Here is a 25,247-nt window from a genome sequence, read left to right as displayed (position 1 = left end):
TTCCTCAGTTTGCTAGCTCTTCAGTAAATACCAACAAATTCATTAGGAGACAGTGTATTGCATTTATTATAACTCAAGTCTGACTGAGTAGGGTCAGTCCCATATTTGTCGTTTGCAAATCACGTGCTCTTAGGCAAGTAGCTTAACTTCTCTGTGCTTCAGTTCTCTCATCTCTAACATAGGGATGCTAACGTCACATGGGATTGTTGACGGTTTATATAGCTTAATACGTGCAAAACTCTTAGAGCAGTGTCTGGCACATAGTGATGGCTCAAGAAATACTGTCAGTGGGACCCTCACTCTCCAAATAGGGAATGGAACCCATTATTATTACCGATGAATATGGGGGAACTGATCAAAACAGGGATAGGTTCTAAAGGCTTTTAAAAAAATCAACTTTATTGAGGTTAATTTACATAAAACAACTCTCTAATTATTATAAAAAACAGTTTTTAACTGTACAGTTTGATGGATTTTGATAAATGCAGCACCCCTGTAACAAACACTACAAGCAAGACACAGAACATTTCAGTCACCCCAAAGGGTTCCATCCCCCCATTTCCCAGTCAGTTCCATCCCCTACCCCTGGCTCTGGGCAACTCCTGTTCGGCTCTTTAGATTTGTGGTTTCTAGAGCTTCACATAAATGAAATCATAGTATAATCATACAGTACTCTTTAGTCTGGTTTCTTTTGCTAAACATATTTTTGAGACTTTTTGTCTATGTTAATATATGTATCTGTAATTCATCCCTTTCCATTGCTTTTTTCTGTTTCTCCATTTACCTGTTGATGGGTATTTGGATTGTTTCCAGTTTGGGGCTGTTATTAATAGACCTTCTGTGAATATTCATGTACAGTTCAAGTGTGGATATATTCATTTTTCTTGGGAATACCTGGAGTGGGATTGCTGGATTATGGGCTGAGTATACGTGACTTTATAAGAAACCACTCAACTGTTTTCTGAAGAGGTTGCCCCATTTTACATTCCCACCAGCAATGTTTGAAGGTTCCAGGAGCTATACCCCCACTAAAAAGGCTAAAATAAGAAAGACTGACAATACTGGTTTAGGCGAGGAGATAGAACTGACTCTGTTGACTTTTGGGTAAATAGGACGCTCTTAAAATGTTCTCCCATCACTCTGTTTGGATCAAAACCATTTAAGGTTTGTTGCTTTCCAAAGGTTAAGTGAGTTAGATGGGATTTAGGGCAATCTGTATTGCCCTAAATACTCACCGCAACGAAGAGTAGCCCAGGCTCGCCGCAACTAGAGAAAGCCCGCGCACAGCAACGAAGACCCAACGCAGCCTAAAATAAATAAATACATAAATAAAAAATTATGCCAATACTACCTGCTTATTCTAGAAAACCCCCAAAATAAACTAGTTGAAAAATAAGATATTTAAATGATCTCCTTTAACTCCCCCTATAGTTAAACACAGGTGACACTTCGGTATATATACTTTCATAGGTATTCCCTCTGTGTGTGTTTTTCCAAAAATGGGATTATACTATATATGCTGCTTTGTAACCTGCCTTTTTGATTCATAGTACCTGGTGAACACCTTTCTTGCCTTATGAATAAACACTGTCAAAGGATGATTTTCAACAAGTTTAAATTTTCATTCATCAAATAAACGTATAGTGAGCATCTGTCAGTTCCTTAATGAAGGAAACAGGAAGATGGTAAAATTGGTATAAAGGAGGAACAGAAATTTATTTAGTGAGGAATAATATACTTAAACAAGACTGCTAGGAAACCATAAAATCCCTAGAAAGAAGAAAAGATTGGCAGCACTCTTTCTTTTTTTTTATCTTTTATTTATTTTTAAATGAATTTTTATTGGAGTATAGTTGCTTTACAACGTTGTGTTCATAGGCAGAACTCTTTGACATAAATTGCAGCAATATTTTTTTGGATCTGTCTCCTAAACTGAAGGAAATAAAAGCAAACATAAACAAATGGGACCTAATTGAACCTAAAAGCTTTTGCACAGTAAACTAAACCATCGACAAAATGAAAAGACAACCCACTGAATGGGAGAAAATATTTGCAAATGATATGACTGATAAGGGGTTACTATCCAAAATATATAAACAATTCAACATCAAAAAAACAAACAACCCAATTAAGAAATGAGCAGAAGAATTGAATAGACATTTTTCCAAAGGAGACATACAGATGGCCAACAGGCACCTGAAAATATGCTCAACGTCATTAATCAGCAGAGAAATGCAAATTAAGACCACAGTGAGATATCCCCTCACACCTGTCAGAATGGGCTGTCATCAAAAAGAACACAAATAACACATGTTGGCGAGGATGTGGAGAAAAGGGAACCCTTGCACACTGTTGGTGGGAATGTAAATTGGTGCAGCCACTGTGAAAAACAGTATGGAGGTTTCTCAAAAAACTAAGAATAGAACTACCATATGACCCAGCAATTCCACTCCTTTGTGTACATAAATATAGAGAGAGAGTGCGTGCGCGCAAGCGCGCTAGTTGGAAAAGATACATGCACCCCAATGTTCATAGCAGCATTATTTACAATTGCCAAGATACAGAAGCAACCTAAGTGTCCATCAACAGATGTATGGATAAAGAAGATGTGGTATATATATATACGGTGGAATACTACTCAGTTATAAAAAAGAATGAAATTTTGCCATTTGCAACGTGGATGGACTTGGAGGGTATTATGCTAAATGAAATAAGTCGGACAGAGAAAGACAAATACTGTATGGTATCACTTATATGTGGAATCTAAAAAATAAAATAGTGAATATAACAAAGAAGAAATAGACTCACAGATACAGAGAACAAACTAGTAGTTACCAGTGGGTAGAGGGAAGGGGGGGAGGGGATTAAGAAGTACAAACTACTAGGGACTTCCCTGGCGGTCCAGCAGTGAAGACTCCTTTGCTTCCACTGCAAGGGGCATGGGTTAGATCCCTGGTTGGGGAACTAAGATCCCGCAAGCCGCAAACCACGCGGCGCAGCCAAAAAAATAACACCAAACAGTACAAACTACTATGTATACAATAAATAAGCTACAAGGATATGTTATACAACACAGGGAATATATTTTATATTTTATATAAATTGTAATATTTTATAACTAATGGAATATAACCTTTAAAAATTGTGAATCACTATGTTGTACACCTGAAACTTACATAATGTACATCAACGATACCTCAAAAAAAAAAGAAGATTGCTAGGTTAGGTATGAAATTGGTTATGTCCTACAAGGCAATGAAATTGTATTCTTTGAGGTTATATTTTCTACTAGACAGAAATAATTTGCATCTCAATAGGACAAAATCATTTGTAATTTATCAATCTATAAATTATATCTAACTTCATAGAATCTAGACCAATAAGCAAATAGTCACTCAACAAAAGTACATTTCTCTGATTCTCAACCTAGGGCAATATTGCTGCCCAGGAGACATTTGTCCTCTGAGGGGCAAAGTCATCCCCCCTGTTTAGAACCCCTGGTGTAGATTTGCACTGTACAAAATGGTACATGGAGGGCTGAGGATAGAGTATCTGCTGGGACAGGAGGACAACAGGCCAGGCCCCACAGGTCTCAAAAGGAAAGAGGCCTTCTAAGCAATCTAATTCAAAAATTCCCTCTTGACAGTGATAATTTGTAGGAAAAGGGGGTGGTTGGCTGGATCATTGACGTTGATCATGTCAATCATTGCTTGGCTGGATTTTTTAAAATGCCTGGTTAACCTGGATTATTAGATGGTTAAAGGTCACTGGGCTTCCCCTAAGACTGATGATCTTAGGTGGGTCCTGGAAGGGCTCTTAAGCTCATTAGTTTATCATTCATTTTTAGTAGAAATATAATATCTCACAGGAAATAGTAATAAAATAGATCCCATAGTTCTCCCCCGACTAAGGTTTTGAACTATTTTTTCTTGCTCATCCCCATAGTGAGAGAAATAGCAAGAATCTGTTTTGTCTCCCCCTATTCTGTCTAGATTGCATGCCCTACTCTTTCTTGATTATGTGGTCTCTATTCATTTAAGAAATGGCATGCTTATTTTGTGCCAGGTCTTGGCCAGTGTTGGGAAGACAGTGATGTGTGAAAACAGGCAGTCTTATCCTTACAAGGTTTAGTGTGCAGTTGGGCAGAGTATGGGTATAAGAATTGTGTAGAACTATACACAAATTTAAGTTATAACTGTAATTTTGAACTGTGCTTTGAAGCAAAGGAACAGGATACGTGCCATCTCCAGGGAGACCCATCTCAGACTTCAAAATCAGAGGAGGCACCTATGAAGAAGTGACTCTTGCATTCACCGTGACAGCGGTGGGGTCTGGGGCTTGTCCAAAGTCCTAAGGCAGAAGAGGCCCTTTGGAGGGCGGCTTAAGGGCAGAATGCAGGAGGTGACGTGAGATGAAGCTGCAGGCCAGGATGAGACACTGCAGCTGGCTAAGATTTTGATCCCCATCCTAAGAGAAATGGAAGCCACTGAAAGGGTTCAAGCAAAGGAGTGCATATGAGAAAGTTGGAGGGATATTCATTCTTAAAGAAATCACTCCAGCTTCTCAACGGATGGTGAGGGTAGAAAAAGAGACCAGAAGGCCATGTGGTCAAGACAAGAGAAGATAGTAGCTTGGACTAGGGAGGTTAGATCATCAGTAGCCAGAAAAGAGAGATCTAGGAAGTAAAACCCACCAACATATATCTGGGGGCTCCAAGTTTTCCTTGTGCCTAAAGTTGGTCTTTGATGGGCCTCAGCTTCTGTACAACTTCAGCTACACCTCTGTGATTATTTTCCAAAATATGCTATAGTAATTAGTCATTTCCTTTACCAGACAGTCAACTTTTTGAGGGTAGTGTTGCCATGGGATGGAACTTTTCTCCCATACATTGGTGACCTGAAAGCTATATATCTATTGGGTGCTCCATAAATGCATGTAATTATAAAGACTACAGGAGATTCTCCTGTACTTTTTCTTCTTTCTGAGTACTTACCACAACTGTAATTAAATACTTACATAATTATATATTTAACACATCTCTCACTAAACTGTAAACTCCATAAGGACAAAGACAAATGACAGGGTCCATATCTGTCTTGGTTATTGTTTTATCCCAATGCCCAGCACTGTACCTGGTACTCAATAAATATTTGTGAAAGAATCCTTTTGTTATTTGTTAAACGAAAGTTTCAACCATACATTTATATGGTGCTTATTATGTGCCAGTCTCTGTTCTTAGCATATTAAACACATTAACACATTTATCCTTATAACAACTCCATTACGTATATATTACTGGTATCCCCATTTCATTGATGAGGAAACCGAGGCAGGAAGGTTTAGTAACTTCTTAGGGAGTCCATCAAACAGGGACTTTGTCTGTGACAGGAGCTGTGCTAGGCACAAAATAAAATCGTGGTTAATATTTTTTGAGCACCTACTACATACATACATCAGGCTTGGAGTTAGGCGCTTTACATAATATTTTTTTAAGCCTCACAATAACCTGGCAAGTTAGGCATCCTTAATCGCATTTGATTATTATGGAAATAAAGGTTTGGCAAGTTCAGTAACTTGATAAATGTCACTAGCTGGTGGGAGGCGGAGTCGGTTCTACCCTTCAAATCCAGCCTTCCCCTTCCTGAGAAAACCCATAAGACACGCCCCTCCGCAAGGTCTGGGCCCGCCCAACCTCCCCTCTACGCCTGCGCTCTCCCCGCGCTGGCCACCACCCCGCTCCGCCGCCGACACGCCACGCGCACGCGCATTGCTTCCCCATGTGGGCTCGGGCCGTCATCGGGCGCAGCTGAACAGTAGTGCATAGACCCCTAGACTGCAAGACCTTGCTGCCAGCTGAGCAGACTCCACCGTCTTGCTGTTGCCCTCCTCTCTCGGTCTTCCCGCCAGCGCAATTCACAATGGGCAAGAGCCGGACGAAACGCTTCAAGCGACCTCAGTTCTCCCCTACGGGCGACTGTCAGGCCGAGGCGGCGGCGGCGAACGGGACTGAGCCAGAGGAGGACGACGGGCCAGCGGCGGAGCTGCTAGAAAAAGTGAGGCGAGGGCTCGCCGGGCCGCGCGGGGAGGGGCGGGGGGCAGGCCTCCCCCGGAGCCCCCCAGCAACGCCACACGCCCCTGCCGCCGCGTCCCCGCGCGTGCGCTCTGCTCTCTGACACTTGTTCTTTCCCGCAGCTCCAGCACCCGAGCGCCGAGGTCCGCGAGTGCGCCTGCGCGGGGCTGGCCCGGCTGGTGCAGCAGCGGCCGGCGCTGCCGGGCCTGGCTCGGCGGGACGCCGTGCGACGCCTCGGGCCGCTGCTGCTCGACCCCAGCCTGGCGGTGAGGGAGACGGCGGCTGGCGCATTGAGGTGAGCAGGGAATGGGGTCCGGGGTTGTGCCTCGGAACCGGGCCCACGGCGTCCAGCTGGCGCCTCCTGTGTGCCACGCACCGTAGCTAATCGGCTTCATCCTCAGTGCACTTGTCTGCGGCAGCTCGGGAGGGCCAGGAACTGCAGAGGCTCTCCTGTTTGCAGAGGGGGGCATTTGAACACAGGCTTCAGACTCCGGAGGACCCCATGAGCCCCGGACTACACGCATTGCTGCTTCACCTGCAGTAGCCACCTGTCAAACGTCCTCTCCTCAAGGCCTAGCGCACGTTGTACCCTCTCCAGGGAGCCACCATGGAGTCCTGAGGTTCAGTGAACTCTTCCAGTATAAATGCCAGGTGTTCTAGGTGCGGTAGATTTTGAGCAGGCAGGACATTGAGCAAGACAGCCAAGATCCCTGCCTTCGCAGAACCCGTGTTGACGCGGAGACAGACAGGAAACCAGTAAACAGGTGAAACATAACATTAGATCGTAAGTGGTGCTATGGAGAAACCAAGAGGATGATGAGTTGGGGGTGGGAAGTTACTTTAAATTGGGTGATCTTTAGATGACATTTGTGAACTCTAGCCTCCTGGCTCTGGAGGCTAGAGCCAGGCGTGGACAAACAAGGGAAAGAGCATTCCTGACAGAGGGAACAGCAACAGCAGAGGGCTTGGCATGGTTAAAGAATGGGAAGGTTATGTGGCCGAATAGAGTGGAGGGCGGGCCTTTTAAGAGTTGAGGCTGGAGAGATGGTTAAGGATCCGGTGGTGTAGAGCTAAAGGACCTATTCTAAGCAGGAGTGACTGGTCTAATTTACCTTTTCAAAAGGCCACTCTGGTAGCTGTGCAGAGAATGGACTGTAGGGGGGGCAAGAGTAAAGTTAACATTCGTAGTTTTCATAGCTCTGTCTTTATTTATTCTGTTTCATTCATTGGTTTAGCAAGTATATATTGAGTGCCTGCTGTGCACCAGGCAGTGGGCTAGGTCGTGGGCATGTGGCAGTGAACAAGACACATAATTTCTGTCCTTAATGGATCTTACAGTATTGAGGGAGGCAGGCATTATGCAGTTAATCACACAAGTGTGTAATTACAGCCAGTGATATTTACAGAAGATGCTGTGAGAAGGTATACCTGGGGGTTCAGGGAAGAAAACCCTAAGGGCGTGATGTTTGAGGTGAGATCTGGGGGATGAGTGGGGATTAACCACTTGATGGAGGAAACAGTGTGTGGAAAACCCTCCCCTCCCCCCAAAGCATACACACACTGAGAGCTCCTGGAAGATGGTGCGGCTTCATATCCTGAGTGCCTAGCACAGTGCTCTGCACTCAGAGGGCAAGCACTGTCTTTCCAATCAAAACTAAATTTAGTCAGGATTGCTTCAAGGGAATGTCTTTCTCAATAGCCTCACCCTTCCTACCCTGGAAGTCCTGATTCCAAGAAAAGTTCCCTTCGTATAAAATCAGGCAGGGGACTTCCCTGGCAGTCCAGTGGTTAGGACTCCCTGCTCTGTCTGCGGAGGGTGCGGGTTCAATCCCTGGTCGGGGAACTAAAATCTCACAAGCCAGGCTGTGTGGCCAAAAAAAAAAAAGATCAGACCATGACTGATTCACATTAAATAAGAGAAGTCTTCCCTCTCCCTGTGTATCGTCTCAGCCCTGAAAACTAAGCTGTTCCAAGACAGAGACATCTGTTTACTTCATGTAGAGCAAGGGTCAGCATAGGTGGAGATCTGTGGATTGGCTGTGCAACATCTTACAGGAATCATAAGCGATTTCTTCCGGGAAACCTTAAGTATGGGTAGAAATAGAAATAAACTTGAGCGCTTAATATGTTTTGTGACATGTGGTCTGAAAGTAAAACCTGTTTTAAACTTCTTGTGTAGAAATCTCAGTGCTTGTGGCGGTTTCGAAGTTTGTGGTGACATGGTGACCAAGGATATCATGACTCCGCTGGTCGCACTGCTGAAAGAGGTATGCCACTTTCCCAGGTCGCTGTTAGTATACACACTCAGACAGTTTGGGGTTTTGTTTTGCCTTTTTTTTTTTTTCATTAAGTTTATTTATTTATTTTTGACTGCGTTGGGTCTTTGTTGCTGTGCGCGGGCTTTCTCTAGTTGCGGTGAGCCGGGGCTACTTTTCGTAGCAGTGCCTGGGCTTCTCATTGCTGTGGCTTCTCTTGTTGCGGAGCACGGGCTCTAGGTGCGAGGGCTCAGTAGTTGTGGCTCGTGGGCTCTAGAGTGCAGGCTCAGTAGCTGTGGCGCACGGACTTAGTTGCTTCATGGCATGTGGGATCTTCCCGGACCAGGGATCGAACCCGTGTCCCCCGCATTGGCAAGTGGATTCTTAATCACTGTGCTACCAAGGAAGTCCCTGTTTTGCTTTTTAAGTACTTTGGTGTTAGTTATTTTGTCTTCCCTCAAAACATTCCATAGGAATTGTATTTCTTTCCTGGAAACACTGATCTCATCACGGATACTAGTCTCTAGTTTGTCCCCACTACCTTTATTTATCTGCTTGTTAGAAAAGACCTTCCTAAAACTATAGACTGACTCCTTTAGACTTTAAACTTCATACGATGAAAATAATTTGTATTTATTGGTTGCTTATTTATGTGCTCGGTGCTGTCTTGTATATTATTTCACTTAATCTTCGGAGCAGTCCTATTTGGCAGGTATCGTTATTCCTGTTTTACAGATGAGGAAGCTGAAGCGCAGACATTAGGAATTTGCCGAGAAGACTAGATTATGTTCTCAGATTTAACATCATGCCACCTTTATTGCATGATGTAGTTCAGGGATTAAGGAGCTCTTCCTCCGCCGTGCCTCCGGTCCACTCTTCTGTATTGATGGGTAATTTTCACTTGGGGCCATATAAAGGATATCCAGTTTCGATGAGAGGTGTCAGTCTTGTTCCCTTTAGAACGGTGATTGTACTAGGGATGATGTGCCCTGCAGGGGACGTTTAGCAATGTCTGGAGCCATTTTTGATTGTCATGGCTTTGGAGTAGGGGTTGCTACTGGCATCTAGTGGGTAGAGGCCAAGGATGCTGCTGAACATCCTGCATTGCGCATGACAGCCACGTGCACCGCAGCAAAGAATCATCCCATCCAAATGTCAGTAGTGCCGAGATTAAGAAGCCTGCTTTAGAGGGTGCCGTGGATTTTAGGAGGGGCAGAACTGCAGAGTGGTTCAGAGCACCCAGTTCGGAGCCAGGATGCCTGGATCTGAATCCCACTTCGCTAGATACTAAGCTACGCCTTCAGCAAGCTCTCTGTACCTGTTTCCTATTTGTAGCAGGAGATTAGGGATAAGAGTTCATCTACTTCATAGGTTTGTGGTGAGGACTAAATGACTTAACAGACATGAAGTGCTTAGAATAGTGCCTTGCACAAGAAGGTAGTGTATAGATGTTAGCTCTTATTATGTGTTACTTTTCTTTGCCTTATATACTATCTTTACTACATTAGATAAAATATTTTGTATTGATTTTACATTTTCACTTAAAATGTGAAATGCTTTTTATCCAGTTTGTACAGTGACTTGTGAACCTTTCTTGTCTGTATTTCTTGCCAGAAGGGCGCAGGGTTACAGGAACTGTACTGTTTGAGAATTTGATGGGCTTGTTAGCCACTATCATTTTTTAAAAAATTTTATTGGAGTATAGTTGATTTACAGTGTTGTGTTTATTTCAGGCGTATAGCAAAGTGAATCAGTTGTACATATACATATCTCCACTCTTATTTTTTCTTTAGATTCTTTTCCCATATAGGCGACCACTATCATTTTTGATGTTTACTTTTTGTGATTCTTCACTGTCTTTCTGTTTAATTATTCTTTTGAACAAAGGTACTAATCATGGTGTTTGATTTCAGTGTAGTACTGGACTGGATTCAAATGAGATGTCTCCACAGGAAAAAAAAGATCAGAACAGAAATTCTATTGAAAACATAGCCAATGAGGCCGTAAACGTGCTGTGGAATATATGGTAAGATGCTTTCCAGACGCAGCCTCCTGCTTCAGTGCTCTTCAGGCTGCTGCTCCCTCTGTTAAACTGCAGAGGAATCTCTGTTCTCTTTGGTAGGCGTGTAAATCTGTGATGTTAGTGCTTGGTCGGAGGTCTCATCAAGTGACCTAAGATCAACTGTCCTTCCCAAGCTGTTTTCCTCGTAGCATCACTACGTCCTTTTTTGCTTTACAGCTCTTCTCTCCAGTCATTGCTGCTGACAAAATAAGAGGAATCAGGGTCATTAGTACCCACTGCACCTCCTTCCTCCCCCACTACCCATGTACCTTAAGGAGCAGTTGTCTTCAAGCCAGCCAGCCTCCAGTGCAGTAGATGCTTTGGCCTGGCATCTGGAATGAGACAGGGACCACAGACCTTAGTGGGTGCTTTACTCCTCTGCCGTGGCAGGTGCCATTTGACAGGGAAGTAGATGCCTGAGAAGAGCTCCTTTGGTCCCAGTAGGAAGAAGGCCATGCTCCATTCCATCATTGTAACAATGGCCGGGGGCGGGGGAGGGTGGGAGTAGGGGTGGGGGTGGGTGGACTTGCTTTTAAGAATGGAGATGGCTGGAAACACAACCTGCATTTTTTTCTATGCCATTTTATTGTGTCACATTTCTAGCCAGATTCTAGCAAGAATCTGTCATTTCCTTATTTTTAGTCAGCAGCGATGATTATTTCTGACCTAAAGCACAGGTACTTCATAGAATACAAGGTTAAGTTGGATCCTGGAAAGCTGCCTACACAGCAATCCGAACTTGCCTATGATTTCTCTCTTTTTTTTTTTAGTTTTTATTTTTATTTAATTTTTATTGGGGTATAGTTGATTTACAGTGTTGTGTTAGTTTCAGGTGTACAGCAAAGTGAATCTGTTATACATATACGTATATCCACTCTTTTTTAGATTCTTTTCCCATATAGGCTATTATAGAGTTATTGAGTAGAGTTCCTTGTGCTCTACACTAGGTCCTTATTAGTTATCTATTTTATATATAGTAGTGTGTATATGTCAATCCCAATTCTCCAATTTATCCGTCCCCCCCATGATTTCATTTTAAACTAGTGGATGCATTCCACCAGGAAAATTGGAGAGATCAGGTTTGAGGAAATGCCATATTCAAGCAAGCTAGTGGGTGCTGTTTTTCAGATAACTTTAATATATAAATTGTTGAACTCAGAAATTTAAAAAAAGTTTTCTTTGAAAAGTGCCTGGAAAAGTGGTCTCCACAGTGATCTCTCTTTCCTGAGTGCCCATTATCTTAACACGTTTATGCTTTATTTTCCTGACTATACCTGACTTTACTATGGGCTTCTTGAGGGGAAGTTCATAGCAGTGTTGCAGTAACTAGATGGATGGATGGATGGACGGATGGATGGATGGATGGATGGATAGATAGATGGATACATAAACAGAAAATAGTTTATCTTTAGAGAGCAGGATTGAATTTAATCATTTAGTCAGCTCTGTTAGCTGTTAGTCTGTCATGTGTATATATGGTATGTCTGGAGGAATATTCTTCTCTGGAACCAGGAAAAAAATTATTATAATTAGCTCTGTTTACCCTATATTTAGCATATATGTTAATAACATTGATAACATTAATTCTGATTCTTTTATTAAAAAATAGTGTAATTTCAAAAACGCTTATTATAACAATTTCTCTGTTGCAATCTACAAATTCTGTTAAAATTATAATAGTCTAGATGGAATGAATAAAATTTTAATTTTACTTTCTTTTAAATTTGTACTTTTTGTGTGATAAGTATAGAGGCCTTCTATCCTTACTTTAATTTATTATTACTGTGATACAGTGGAAAGACAAGTTAAGCTGGACCCAAAGACTCACCAGTAACAAAGTGTGTGATCTTTGGACAGATCACTTCACCTCTTGGGGTCTGAGTTTCCTTACCCACAAAATGAGGAATTGAAGTAAATGATTTCTAAGCTCTCTTCCATCTTTAACCTCCTGTAAGGAAATTGGCGTGCGGGTAAAGAGATTGGCTAAAAGATCCTACTGTGATGGAAATAAATGTACAGATAGCCAGTTGTGTTCCTGCACAGTGACTATGAATGGGCATTGGTTTCTTCATCTATAAAAATGGTGGGTGTTTGACTACAACTCTTTGGTTCTTTTACAAAGCCTAATTATTTTTTCATGAATTTCTGTGGTTGATAATGTTAAAATGTGAATAGTAAAACTTTTTTTTCCCCCCTTCAATTTAGTGAATGCAGTAGTAGAGCAGTATCTATATTCAACAAAGAAGGGTGTTTGGAGATTGTATTAAAGTATTTAAGTAGGTTTTCCACCAATGTTGACCTGGCTATTTCAGTAGGTAAGTGAAGAAAAGTATGTGTGGCCTTATTCAAAATTTTTTATTCAGACATAGCATGTTTATTTTATAGGAGTGATTTTTTTTTCTCATTGTATGTAAATGCATAGCTGAGTTCTATTCTGAATCTTTTAAAGTCTGTGATTAATGCTTTACTTACTCATGTAGTTTTCCCACTCTTGACCCTGAGAGGGAGGAAAGTAATTATGTGAGCATATGTGGTTTCTAGTATACTACCATTCTTAGAAGGCTTTATTAATTCTGGAAGCTTTCATCTCCCATTTGCCGAGAAACAGTAACCCACAACTACCAGGCCTTTGAGCCATAGTTAATTGGAATGTAGACCTATTTAAATGGCTTGTACCACTATCTCATACTTCCAGAAGAATACTTCTGATAACCTGTGCTTTTTTTGAGAGAGGAAAATAAGTGATTGGAATTTCACATAGGCCTGCTTGCCTTCCAGGCAGGGAAAGCAAAGTCTGGCAGCTTCAGCTGCCTTGGCTCCCTCGCCTTCTGTACATGGGGTTAGAGAGCCACCGGGGGCCCTTACTCAGCAGGTGGAGGAGACAGAAACCAGAGGGTGGGTGGCTCAGCAGAACTCTGGGGGCAAGTGGAGAAATAATGGGTGAAAAGCATTTTTTTCTACCCATCGTAATATAGGCATCTGGCTGTCCTTTTATTTAACTGTGTATTTCTCCTGGCAAGGGCAAGTTTATTCCACTTACTGAAGTGTATTCCCCTTACCAGTGTTTCTCTTGGCTCTAGTGGACATAGAACAGAAAAGGAAAAAATAATAGTGGAATAAATACTACTGAGACAAATTTTTAAATCAGTTTCTCAAAATGGAATCTTTGGCAAAGGGGAGATTTGTGAGTAAATGAGAATTTTAAAAACAGTCGAACTAGGAAATTGGTAGGTGACTTTTAGTCTCAGAGGACAGTCTTTATTACAATAAGAGAATTTCAGGAAAGTTCATAGCTTTTAAAAGAGAAACTTCACTTCTGTTTTGGGGCCTTAAGGTTTGTAGATTTGGTTATTTATTTAGTTTTTTTCCTAAAGAACTTTTTTAAAGAACTTTAAAAAAATGGATCAGAATAAAGTTATTTTGCATTGTATAGCAGTGTTTTCCTTGGCACTTACCTAGGTTCATGATTTTTTAAACAAATGTCAAACTACTTCTGTTTTGAAAATCAAGCACGGCTTACATATAGTAAAGTGAAATTCTGAGATTCCATCCTATGTATTAATACAGCTTTCTTTGAGCTTGTGTTGTCATAGCAATCACAACTTATCTTGTTTTTTTGCTAAAGTGAGTTTAATTAGTCTCTTAATGAAAAAAATACTACATTGGGGTATATGTATATGTACATATATGCATATATATGGATTTATATATAAATGTATTTTGGAAACCAAAATAGAGCACAGCAATAGCGTGTATTTTGACTACTAATTTGGATGGGAACGATCTGCTTTGGAAGTTTTAGACCTGGAAAGAAATGGATTTGTATGGTCTACAGTATCTCAAAGAAAACAGATTTGGGCTTGCTTCCTCATTTGTGCTTCAGTCAGACCTTTCATGCAGTCCCAACTGTTTTTATACTTTCAGTTAATTATTTCTAATTTACAAGTTGTAATCCATTGTCTTGTTCTAATGCCAGAGAACAGTTAAGTGCTAAATAAATCATATGTCTATTAATATTTTACCCATCTCTTAATTTGATCATATTTTTATATAAAACACTTTTTTCCTTAAATATGTTTCACCAGAAATAACTCTAACTTTTAAGGTCGTGCTGAATTTCAACGAAACCAGAATGTTCCCAAACCTAGGGCTTGTCTTTGACAACAGAACTACCCTGAGAGTGTTGTCAGTGCACTGGTGTTTGGTCCGCAGGCTGTTTGCTACTGGTCTGTGATGAGTACAGAAATAGAGGCTAAACCTTTATAAATGTTCATAGTAATTCCACATTGTCACGGCGGTTAAGAGGCTTTTAAATTATATTTCATAAAAGTACAGTTTTATAAAGGATTAGAAATTAAGAAAAAAGGGAAAAAGGTCTTTTATACCTCTGATAGTTTGGGAAGCCTCATTTGCATGTTCCGTGTTTGAGGGAAAGCGTATATCTCCTACAAAAGCTACCTGTGTCCAAAGAACTTGTAAAGATGCAAATGTTTTTCGATGAGTTATTTTGGTTTAAATTATCCTAGCAGAATTCATTTTTTTCTAAATATTTGATGTTTGTCTTTATAGCATATTGTTTGCAGACGGTGACTGAAGATAACCCAGAGCTACTGAAATCTTTCAGTGCCCCGGCATTGCATGTGCTGGAATCAGCAATGCTTTCTCCTGTCAATTCCATGGAATATATTCTATTAAAGACATTGGTGGCAGGTAAAGTTTAGCCATATGTGATAGTGTGCTTTTTTAGTAACTTGTAGTAGGTAGAGATGGGGGACAAAGTTATTCCCCCATTTCACCGCATCAGGGCTTTCTGTGCTTAGTCTGTTCTGAAAATTTTAATATTTTAGTGGAGACCCTTAATTCAAGCGGTTCTGCATAGCTTCAAAGCCTTCTAAGATTAAATGTGTTTTTAGTTTAACAAACTACTGTTGTCTGATAAAGAAATGCTGTTGTCAGGACCCCCTCTTATTTATGAACCAGTGAGTTCAGAAGTTGACTGTGTAGTGTAGGCATCTAAGACATGACCATTCACTTTCCTATAAGATCTTCACCCGCAATGCATCTCCCTAGAATTTCTAAATACAGAAAGAAGAAATAATCTGATGACATGTCAAGTAGTAGGAAACTTATTATATAGTTTCCTCTTGCCTTTGGTCTTCCAGGGGTAATTTATCTTGAGAGGTGGTTTTTTTCCCCTAAACTGATAAAATACACATAACATAAAATTTAACATCTTAACCATTTTTAAGTGTACAGTTAAGCAGTGTACATTCGCATTGTTATATAACCAATCTCCAGAACACTTTTCATCTTGCAAAACGGAAACTCTGTACACATTAAACAACTCCATTTCCCTCTCCCCTCAGCCCCCAGCAACTACTATTCTCCTTTCTGTCTCTATGGATTTGACTACTCTAGTGCCTCAAATAGGTGGAATCATACAGTATTTTTCTTTTTGTGACTGGTTTATTTCGCTTAGTGTAATGTCCTCAGGGTTCATCCATGTTATAGCATGTGTCAGAATTTCCTTCCTTTTTAAGGCTGAATAATATTCCACTGTATGTATATATGACATTTTGTTTATCCATTCATCTGTGGACGGACACTTGGCTTGCTTCCACCTTTTTGTTATTGAATAATGCTGCTATGAATATGGTTCTACAGATGTCCATGTGAGTCCTTGCTTTCAATTCTTTTTGAATATATATACCCAGGAATGATTTTTATTTTAACCGTCACATTTTTTTTTTTTTAATTAGTCTAACTACTTAGTGGTAGCTATTCTAGTTTCATAAGCAGAAAACCAAGAACCTGCTCTCTGGTTGTCTGTGAGACCTTGGAATTTTAGTGCATTCCATTCCACTCTTGGAATATAAGAAGCTGCTTAGGAGAGCAGCTCAGGTTAAGATGAAAGAAAGCCAGGCAACTCAATTTGTCGTGGTAAAAGAAACTTGATCGGTGTTCTCTTGATCTGTTGCTCTCTGGTGTATCAGAGCAAGGCATTGTGTGCCAAGAAAAGGAGACGATTGTGAAGGACTGCTGTAATAAAGGGAGCTGCCTCAGTGCAAAGCTTTCCGACATTTAATAAAAACTGAACAAAGGCAGTGGGATTGGGATTTTTTGAAATTACACCTGAGCTTAAAGAGCCACTCTCATGGAAACTGTATTTAATAAAAGATTTCACAGTTGATTTCTTTGTCCTTATGCTCATTTTTTTTCCACAGGCACAATTTGGAATCTAAAGGACATTATTCCATCCAAGAGTCAGGCAGAAATCATAAATGCCATACTAAAGATCTTATCTGAAGTTCTGGAAATGGATGCTGGTGAAACGGTTCTTCAAATGAAGGAGGCCGAAACTCAAAGGATAAAAACTGCTGCAGAGACTGAGGACACATTACAGAATGTTAATGGTGATGATTTGATTGAGGATGATGAAATGGAAGGAATTCCTCAGAGAAGGAAAGTCAGAAGGAAAGCTTTCATTTCAGATTTACTTCCAGTAAGTCGGATTGATGCTTTCAGACATGGATTAATACAGCTATTTTCTTTCAATAGGTATCCTAAGCTTTGTAGGAAAATGTTACAGCAAAGTTAATTATAACGTGAATTTCAGTTAAAAAAAAAAAGTCATGTTTTCCCATTAACTCATAACTCAGAAATCTCCCAAAGGAGAAAAAAAAATGTCCTAAGACAAATCTTTTATATAGAGAAGGTTTGAAAGATGGGGTAGACCAGTACTTTTGCAGCACTTCAGAGACATGTGGTCATCTCCCACTTCAGTTACACATTCTCTTCCAGACTGTCTTCAAACTAAAGGAATTTTTACTTTGCTTGAATTGTCCCTTGCATTCTTGTCTCTTTTATTTTAGTGTTTAGCCTTACCAAAGTAGCAAGCCAAACTTTCATTTACCCCCTACTGGCGAGCAGAGGAGGTTGGGTGATTATGAAAATTAATGATGGTTTGTAGTTTTTGCAGACTGGTTTATAGTCTTTGTTTGTTTGTTTGTTTTATAAATTTATTTATTTATTTTTGGCTGCGTTGGGTCATCGTTGCTGCACGCAGGCTTTCTCTAGTTGAGGCGAGCAGGGGCTACTCTTCGTTGTGGTGTGCGGGCTTCTCACTGCAGTGGCTTCCCTTGTGGAGCGCAGGCTGTAGGCACGCGGTCTTCAGTAGTTGTGGCATGCGGGCTCAGTAGTTGTGGCTCACGGGCTCTAGAGCACAGGCTCAGTAGATGTGGCGCACAGGCTTCGTTCCTCCACGGCATGTGGGATCTTCCCGGACCAGGGCTCGAACCTGTGTCCCCTGCATTGGCAGGCGGATTCTCACCCACTGTGCCACCAGGGAAGTCCCTGGTTTATAGTGTTTGATTGGGGCTCATTTGTGCTAGTGGGTGTGACGGTGGGGTGAGGAGGAGCAGTCTTGGGTGCAGGGAACACTTCAGCTGAGCCCGTCAGCAGCGATGGAGCCATACTTTGGGAAAACATTTTTCCCAAGGAGGAGAGCAGGTCGTCAGGAAGACAGGGAGGACAGTGAGTTGGGCTTTATTCATCTAGGTGCACATTTTCTGTGCTTACTCTGTGTGCCAGGCCCTGTGCCAGGTGCTGCTGATAGAAAGATGATTAAGGCATATTTCCTGTCTTCAGGGACCTTTTCCGTCTTGAGAGGATAGACATGTAATGATAATTTATTATAATGCCTGTGCTAAGAACAGTGATAGGGCTGTGCACAGACTTCTGAGGGGGTCGTATCTATAGAGTAGGCACACCTGACTCAGCCCTGATGGAAGCAGAAAGGAAGACGCTCTCAGAAAAGGCTTTGTGGACAGAACACCTGAACTGTCTTAAAGGATGGCGTAAGAAACAGCATGATGAAAGCGGATTAGTGTTGTTTGAGGGGACTGGAGGCAGGAAGACCGGACAGGAGGCTGCTGAAGTCATTGGGAAGAAAGACAATGAAGCCTGAACTGGAAGAACCCTAGTAATGTCCTGTCACACTTTCTACCATCTCACTCGTGGCCTGTCCTGATTGATGTGCAATGAACTGAAACTGAGAAGTATCTTAAGTCAGTGTCTTAGAGTTTTGACAGATTTATTTTTAAAGAATTCTTAGTGGGCATAAACTCATCAGTATACCACTGCCCTACATTCCTGAAGTCTTGTAAAGCTGAATTGGTGGTGTCTTAAAGCAGTCAAATGCTATAGTTAAGAACTACTTTCTCACTACAGATAACTCAATTTCGTTTCTTTCTATGGCTGATTAATATTCCATTGTATATATGTGCCACACTCCCCATGAACAGCTGTTAGGTGCAAAGCATTGTGTTAAGTGCTGGGGTGAATCCGAAAATGAAAAGGCCATCCTGCCCTTGAGTTGCTTGCAAATCGTAGAGCGGCTTAAAAATCATATCACCCCCTTTTGGTGCAAGAGGCGTGTATTTGAACACCCAGTTTACTCCTTGTCTCACTTGTGCATCTGAGTCAGAGTGGGTAGAATTTAAAATCAGTAAAGCAAGATAGACAAAGGCATAGCTCTGAGCCTTGTCATTCCAAAGGGTGTTTCTAGAACCCCAGCAGCAGCCCCTCAGGTACCACATGGAGGTGAGTTACAGATCTGGGATCCACATGTGGAACATCAGCTATAACAGGTCAGGGTTTGGAGGCTCTTCTGCAGGTGTTGCATCGTGCTGACCAGGTCACTTTGTCCTGCCAGATGCACATATACTATGTTTCCCCACCCCGAATTCCCATCAGAGCAGAAGTGGAAATTCCAGTTGGGCTGTCAGGGGACTCTGAAAGATCGGACATCTCTGGCTGGGAGAACAGCACTCCTGCAGGGTTTCCTCATCTCCAGCCTTGCTTTCAGGGGCCCCACAGGGAATGAGTGAGTGGGGATTGAGATCCACATCCACCAAGATGAAGTGTCACTGTTTCAAAGTATCGATATTTAACTGTTATTTAGAGATTCACTTTCCCAAGTATTACTTAGAAATAGAATTTTGGTGCTTAGAAAATGCAGTGTTTTCTCTTAACAAAAGCTTGCTTTTTAAAGCCTATCACCATAGCTGAGTAGACCGGATGATTAACATGCTGATCAGGCAGCCAGTGTTTAAGTGCCAGTAGTGTGCTAAGCATCGTGCTGCCATGTGCCAGGAATACAAATTTACAGCCAGGCAGTTCTGGTCTTTCAGGCTGCCCAGTGGCTTGTGCAGGGATCCTTTAGAATCAAAACCCTTAATTGCATCATTTAACTTAAGAAGGTATAAGCACAAATCTGTAAAGAGAGAACTGACCCAAGTTGTGGCTGTAACATGCAGAAGTAGGACAATCCCTACCCAGCTTCCGCAGTTAGCAGTTGTCAAATCACAGTCTGTTTTCTTTCATCTATTTCCCTACCCACTCTCCCAACTACTGAATATTTTGAAGCAAATCTCAGCTGTCATAACATTTCCTCTGGATTGGTTCTTTAGGTCAATTTGGTAACAATAAGAAGCAGGGAAATGTTCTGAGCAGGAAAGTCAGGTAAAGAAGTGGAACTTAGTTTCAGAATTCTTCTAAGGCAGATCTTTGTAGGTTTTAAGTGGATGAGAGCCCAGCAAAGGCATGTCTTGTGTAGCTTTGAGTCGCCTCTAAGAAATGTTTAGTTGAATATCATACACGCGCGAAGTGAGTAGGAATAACTTTTAGATACGTTCTTTTCTTTTTAATTAATTAATTTTATTTTTGGCTGTGTCGGATCTTAGTTGTGGCACATGGGCTCTTTCATTGCGGCGCATGGGCTCCAGAGCACGTGAGCTCTGTGGTTGTGGCCCGCGGACTCAGTAGTTGCAGCGCGCGGGCTTAGTTGCCCCGCTGCATGTGGGATCTTAGTTCCCTGACCAGGGATCGAACCCGCATCCCCTGCATTGGAAGGTGGATTCTTAACCACTGGACAACCAGGGAAGTCCCTAGATACATTCTTGCCAGCAATAAAATGAATATAAACATAGGGATTCCTGTGCTACATCTATTAAATAAGCTGTCTTCTTTTTTTTTTTTTAAGAATGTGGTTCAAAATTACAGTTAAATCGTTGCACAAGAAGTTGCTGGAGGATTAAAAATGAGTACAACATTCTGGAAAAGGAGAACAGGAATATGTCACAGTATCTATAGGTGTGTTTTTAACCTTTGATCCAGTAAGTCTGAGGAAATAAGATAACCAAGTAATCTGAAATATTCCATGCTAGAGGAATGCTTAATAAATTATAATACATTCATTTAATGGAATATTTTACAGCCATTGAAAAGACAGAAACTGGGAAACATTCAGACAACAAAATATACATTACTTTTAGCTTATGTACTGTTTTGGAGTGAAGCTATTTCACTTTTCATAGGTGACTTGAGAATTAAGGTCATATAAATTTATACAACCCATTTTGAGAATGTTACTTGATAAGTTAGGTTCATGTTATTTATTCCCAGGAGAAAAAGTCCCCCTCTTCCTTCAGTCTTTAAGAAATGCTTTATTGCAGTCTTCAGAGAAAGCCAGAAAGCAGCAAGCCTGTCTGCTCCTTAGTCAAGTTCTGGTGGTCATATAAGGGCCTGTTAGTAATTCTGGTTAATGAAGTCTCTTCCAAGAAACTGTGTAAGTGTCTAAAAGCAGGTTTGTTGTGTGTAAGTGCCTGGTGTCCAAAATGAACTCTTGTTTTAATCTTAGTATGCTGAGCTACTTCTTAACACATTAGATTAAGTTTCAGGGTGAATTTAGTTCAGAATTCCTGCAATATTTTTCTGTTCTCTCCAGCTAACTAAGCAACACTTAGAAAATAACCGTGCAGATAGATGGAAACCCGGTGAACAGTGGCACGCTGCACAGTGCCAAGAGGAATCATAATGCCTGTTTGTCCTTCCAGCACTTTATGACTTTTCTTCTACTTACCCAAACCCACCCAAGTCCTCTATTCCAAGTGCAAATATCATTTAGTAGGCTTTAACTAAGGAGAGTCACATGAAAATATTTTTCCACACATTTGAGAGTTGGTCGTTTGCTTTTTTTTTTTTTTTAAGCCCACCGACAAGGAGCTGAGAGAGACCATAGCGTTGCTGACAGCTCAGCAGACTGCTCTGGAAATCATTGTCAACATGTGCTGCAGTGAAGGTTTGTGACCAGTTCCCATTTAGATATCCTCCCCTGGACTGGGAGGGCAGCTTCCATGAGGATTATCTTAAATAGTCCAGTTCTGTGTGATCTGCACTCTTCCCAGATCCCACCGACGATGAATGGGAAGAGCTCTCCAGCAGTGATGAAAGCGACTCATTCATGGAGAATTCCCTCAGTGAATGCGGTGGGCAGCTGCTGTCTCCCCTCTGCCTCTCCCATGAGGTTCACACCGCTCTCACCAACTACCTCATCCCAAAGAAGGTAATCTGTTTTCAGTCTAGGCTCATTCGAGAGCATAGGGAAGGCTGAAGAAAGCTGTTCCTTCCTTCTGTGTGCAAAAGAAGTTCGCTAATACTGCCAGGTGTGGGTAATTGGTAAGACCTGGGAAACAAAACAATGACCAGCACTGGAGGTGGGCCGTTCAGAATTCCTGAGCACCTCTTTATCAAGCCTGACCATCTCACTTAGAAGTCACATGTTGGGATTTTATAAAGGAATCGTGTAAAAACCCTACTCTTTAACCTTTGCCTTACTTCCTTTTTAAATTTAGATTTTTGAGAAAACTGCCTTTCCAAACAGCACTGCAGTTGACGTGTGTTCTAGGAACCCCAGTTGGAAACCTTTGATTAGAAAGTAAGAACTTTTCTAGTTTCAAAACCATTTGTCATTATGTTATTATATGAAATGATGGACCATTCAATGGAAGATGCCGACTCCCCCTTCAAGATCTCTCCCCCTGTGTCCTGTGTATGTTCCCTGGAGAAGTCTGCCCATATGTTCACTAAGACAGGAGAGTGCACATAGCAGTGTGGTTCACAGTTGCCCCAACTTGGAAACAACCTCAATGTCCATCAGCGGCAGAATGGATAAATAAGTGCTGACATAATCATACAGTAGCATACATACAGCTGAGCTGCTTCTTAACACATTAGATTAACACATGCAGCAATAAAAAATCTGAACTAGAACACTGACACTAAACTGTTTCCTTCAGTGATGCATACATAGGTGGTAAACCTGTAAAGAAAAGCAAGGAAATGTCTGCTATAAAAGTCTGGAGAGTGGTGACCTTTGGGGTCAAGGAGGTGGGGCGTGATAGGGAAGGGATAGGTGGGCCGTGAGGGCGCTAGCAGCATTTCTTTTCTTTTTTTTTTTAATTGAAGTATAGTTGACTTACAGTGTTGTGTTAGTTTCAGGTGTACAGCAGTGTTTCAGATATATATGTATTCTTTTTCAGATTCTTTTCCCTTATAGGTTATTACCCTATAGTTCTCTGTGCTATACAGTAGGTCCTTGTTGCTTATCTATTTTATATATAGTAGTGTGTGTATGTTAATCCCAAACTCCTGATTTATCCCTCCCCCCCTTTCCCCTTTGGCAACCATAAGTTTGTTTTCTATGTCTGTGGGTCTATTTCTGTTTTGTAAATAAGTTCATTTGTATCTTTTTTTTTTAGTTTCCACCTATAAGCGATATCATATGACGTTTGTCTTTCTGGCTTAGTTCACTTAGTATGATAATCTCTAGGTCCATCCATGTTACTGCAGGTGGCGTTATTTCATTCTTTTTTATGTCTGAGTAATGTTCCATTGTATAAATATGCCACATCTTCTTTATCCATTCATCTGTCGTTGGACATTTAGGTTGCTTCCATGTCCTTTAAATAGTGCTAGCATTGTTTATTTCCTACCTAGATGCACAGGTGTTTGCTTCGTAAACCGTTAAACTCTGTATGTTCGTTGAGCGCTTTATGTATGTCATATTTCACAATTAAAAATAATTGTAAAGGTACTGCCATGCATAGAAATTTTTCTCAAGCAGATTCCATGTGACGCATAAATGTGCTGTGCCTCAGAGGCCTTGAGTGCTCAAGCAGTTTGATCTGGTAGGATTTTTTTTTTTTTTTTTTTTTTGCGATATGCGGGCCTCTCACTGCTGTGGCCTCTCCCGTTGCGGAGCACAGGCTCCGGACGCGCAGGCTCAGCGGCCACGGCTCACGGGCCCAGCCGCTCCGCGGCATGTGGGATCTTCCCGGCCCGGGGCACGAACCCGTGTCCCCTGCATTGGCAGGCGGACTCTCCACCACTGCGCCACCAGGGAAGCCTGATCTGGTGGGATTAACAGTTCACTTTACGAATCCTTGCTCACTGCCCTAGACCTCCTTCTGCTTACAGATGGTCCCTGTCAGAATCTGACACTTAGTTTCAAGGTCAGTGCTGAATTCTGCTGGGTTACTGTGAGAGGAACAGACAGCATTCTCTCTCTTCCTTTGCAGAATGAGCACTATACAATGCAGAGCCCTCGTGTGTCTCCAGAGCCTTGTCTCCCTCCTGGATGTGGACCATCTGGGAGGACCTGCAGCCCTTCAGACACTTGCACAGCATCTGTCACAACTGCTTTTTTCTCAGCCAGGTAAATATTTAGGCCTTATTGTGAAAAACGACTGGGATGGAGCAGAATTTTGAAGGGCCAGGAACTTGGAGTTTGTAATTATACGATCTCTCGTCCAACCTGCAGAAACCTTTCCCAGACACTAGCAGTCATATGTTTATAGTTGCCGGTGGTATAGAGTCAACAAAGTATGCAGGCAGGCCTCTGGGATGTATTTATCTTTTTCATTAAAATTGCTTGCATCCAGTTACGTCAGGACAATCAAGGCTGCATCACAAATATCATAAATATTAGGGTGCATTAAAATATTTGGGTAATTCTCTATTCCTTAGTTTTCTCCTTAAATATAAAATCGTTTGATTTACATTTGATTGGGTGCTACAGATGTGTATGACAGAATTCACAAGGTTTGAGAGCCCATAAAGTGGAAAGCCTCCCTCCTTTTTCTCACACTACCCAGTTCCTCTCCCAGAATTGGTCACTGTGGCCAGTTCCTTGTGTATTCTTCCAGAGAGATTCTCGATACCAAAGTATGTATGTATATTTTTAAGGCAAATGATAGACTACTGTACACACAGTTCTACACCTTGCTTTTTTTCTAACACATCTCTTTCTTCAAATACCTTTGCATGGTACAAGCTGAATCTCTAAGTTACAGGTATCTGATATGGATTAATTTCATTTGTACGCAGAAACCTAGAGAGATACTGTACATTAGATAGGTGTTCTTTTTTTTTTTTAATTTTTACTGGAGTATAGTTGATTTACAGTGTTGTGTAAGTTTCTGCTGTACAGCAAAGTGAATCAGTTATACATATACCCACTCTTTTTTAGATTGTTTTCCCATGTAGGTCATTACAGAGTATTGAGAAGGGTTCCCTGTGTTATATAGTAGGTCCTTATTAGTTATCTATTTTATATATAGTAGTGTGTATATGTCAGTCCCACTCTCCCAGTTTATCCCTCCCCCCCTTCCCCCTGGTAACCATAAGTTTGTTTTCTACATCTGTGACTCTGTTTTGTATATCAGTTCATTTGTATCATTTTTTAGATTCCACATACAAGCAATATCATAGACTATTTGTTAACTGTTCTTTTGAAATGACCTAGCTGTACAGTGTATAATGCATGCTCTTCTAACAGATTGTCATAGTTCACTGTAGTAGAATCTCATTTAACTTCGGCACATTAAACTATAGGAGCTCAAACAAAACCGAGAAAGGAAATAGAGGTATTTTACATAGTAAAGGAAAATTCTTCGTGTTACTCTCTCCGGCATGTGTGTCTGGAGTGAGGGTTAATATGGGAGATGTGAATCTGCTCTAT

The 25,247-nt window shown here is 41.4% G+C and overlaps 1 protein-coding gene across 4 annotated transcripts in view; it reads left to right on the top strand.

Moving 5' to 3' along the window:
* The first annotated feature begins 5,769 nt into the window (after nt 1–5,769).
* The window catches only part of HEATR3 (HEAT repeat containing 3), a 36,429-nt gene continuing 16,951 nt past the window's right edge, over nt 5,770–25,247 (top strand). For 2 of the 4 annotated variants that reach the window (XM_019932481.3, XM_004324718.4), the window contains exons 1-11: nt 5,770–6,053; nt 6,193–6,365; nt 8,250–8,337; nt 10,239–10,351; nt 12,593–12,702; nt 14,957–15,097; nt 16,612–16,889; nt 21,437–21,527; nt 21,634–21,791; nt 22,081–22,163; nt 23,806–23,942. In XM_019932481.3, the coding sequence (XP_019788040.1) occupies nt 5,919–6,053; nt 6,193–6,365; nt 8,250–8,337; nt 10,239–10,351; nt 12,593–12,702; nt 14,957–15,097; nt 16,612–16,889; nt 21,437–21,527; nt 21,634–21,791; nt 22,081–22,163; nt 23,806–23,942 (1,507 nt within the window). In that variant the 5' untranslated portion in view covers nt 5,770–5,918. Of the gene's footprint in view, nt 6,054–6,192; nt 6,366–6,591; nt 6,835–8,249; nt 8,338–10,238; nt 10,352–12,592; nt 12,703–14,956; nt 15,098–16,611; nt 16,890–21,436; nt 21,528–21,633; nt 21,792–22,080; nt 22,164–23,805; nt 23,943–25,247 lie in introns of those variants that run through there. The other 2 variants (XM_019932482.3, XM_019932483.3) reach the window with 2 other exon arrangements.

The sequence above is a fragment of the Tursiops truncatus genome, chromosome 19 (genome assembly GCF_011762595.2).
Source record: "Tursiops truncatus isolate mTurTru1 chromosome 19, mTurTru1.mat.Y, whole genome shotgun sequence".
Classification (NCBI taxonomy): Eukaryota; Metazoa; Chordata; class Mammalia; order Artiodactyla; family Delphinidae; genus Tursiops; species Tursiops truncatus.
This window is presented reverse-complemented; position numbering and strand designations above follow the sequence as displayed.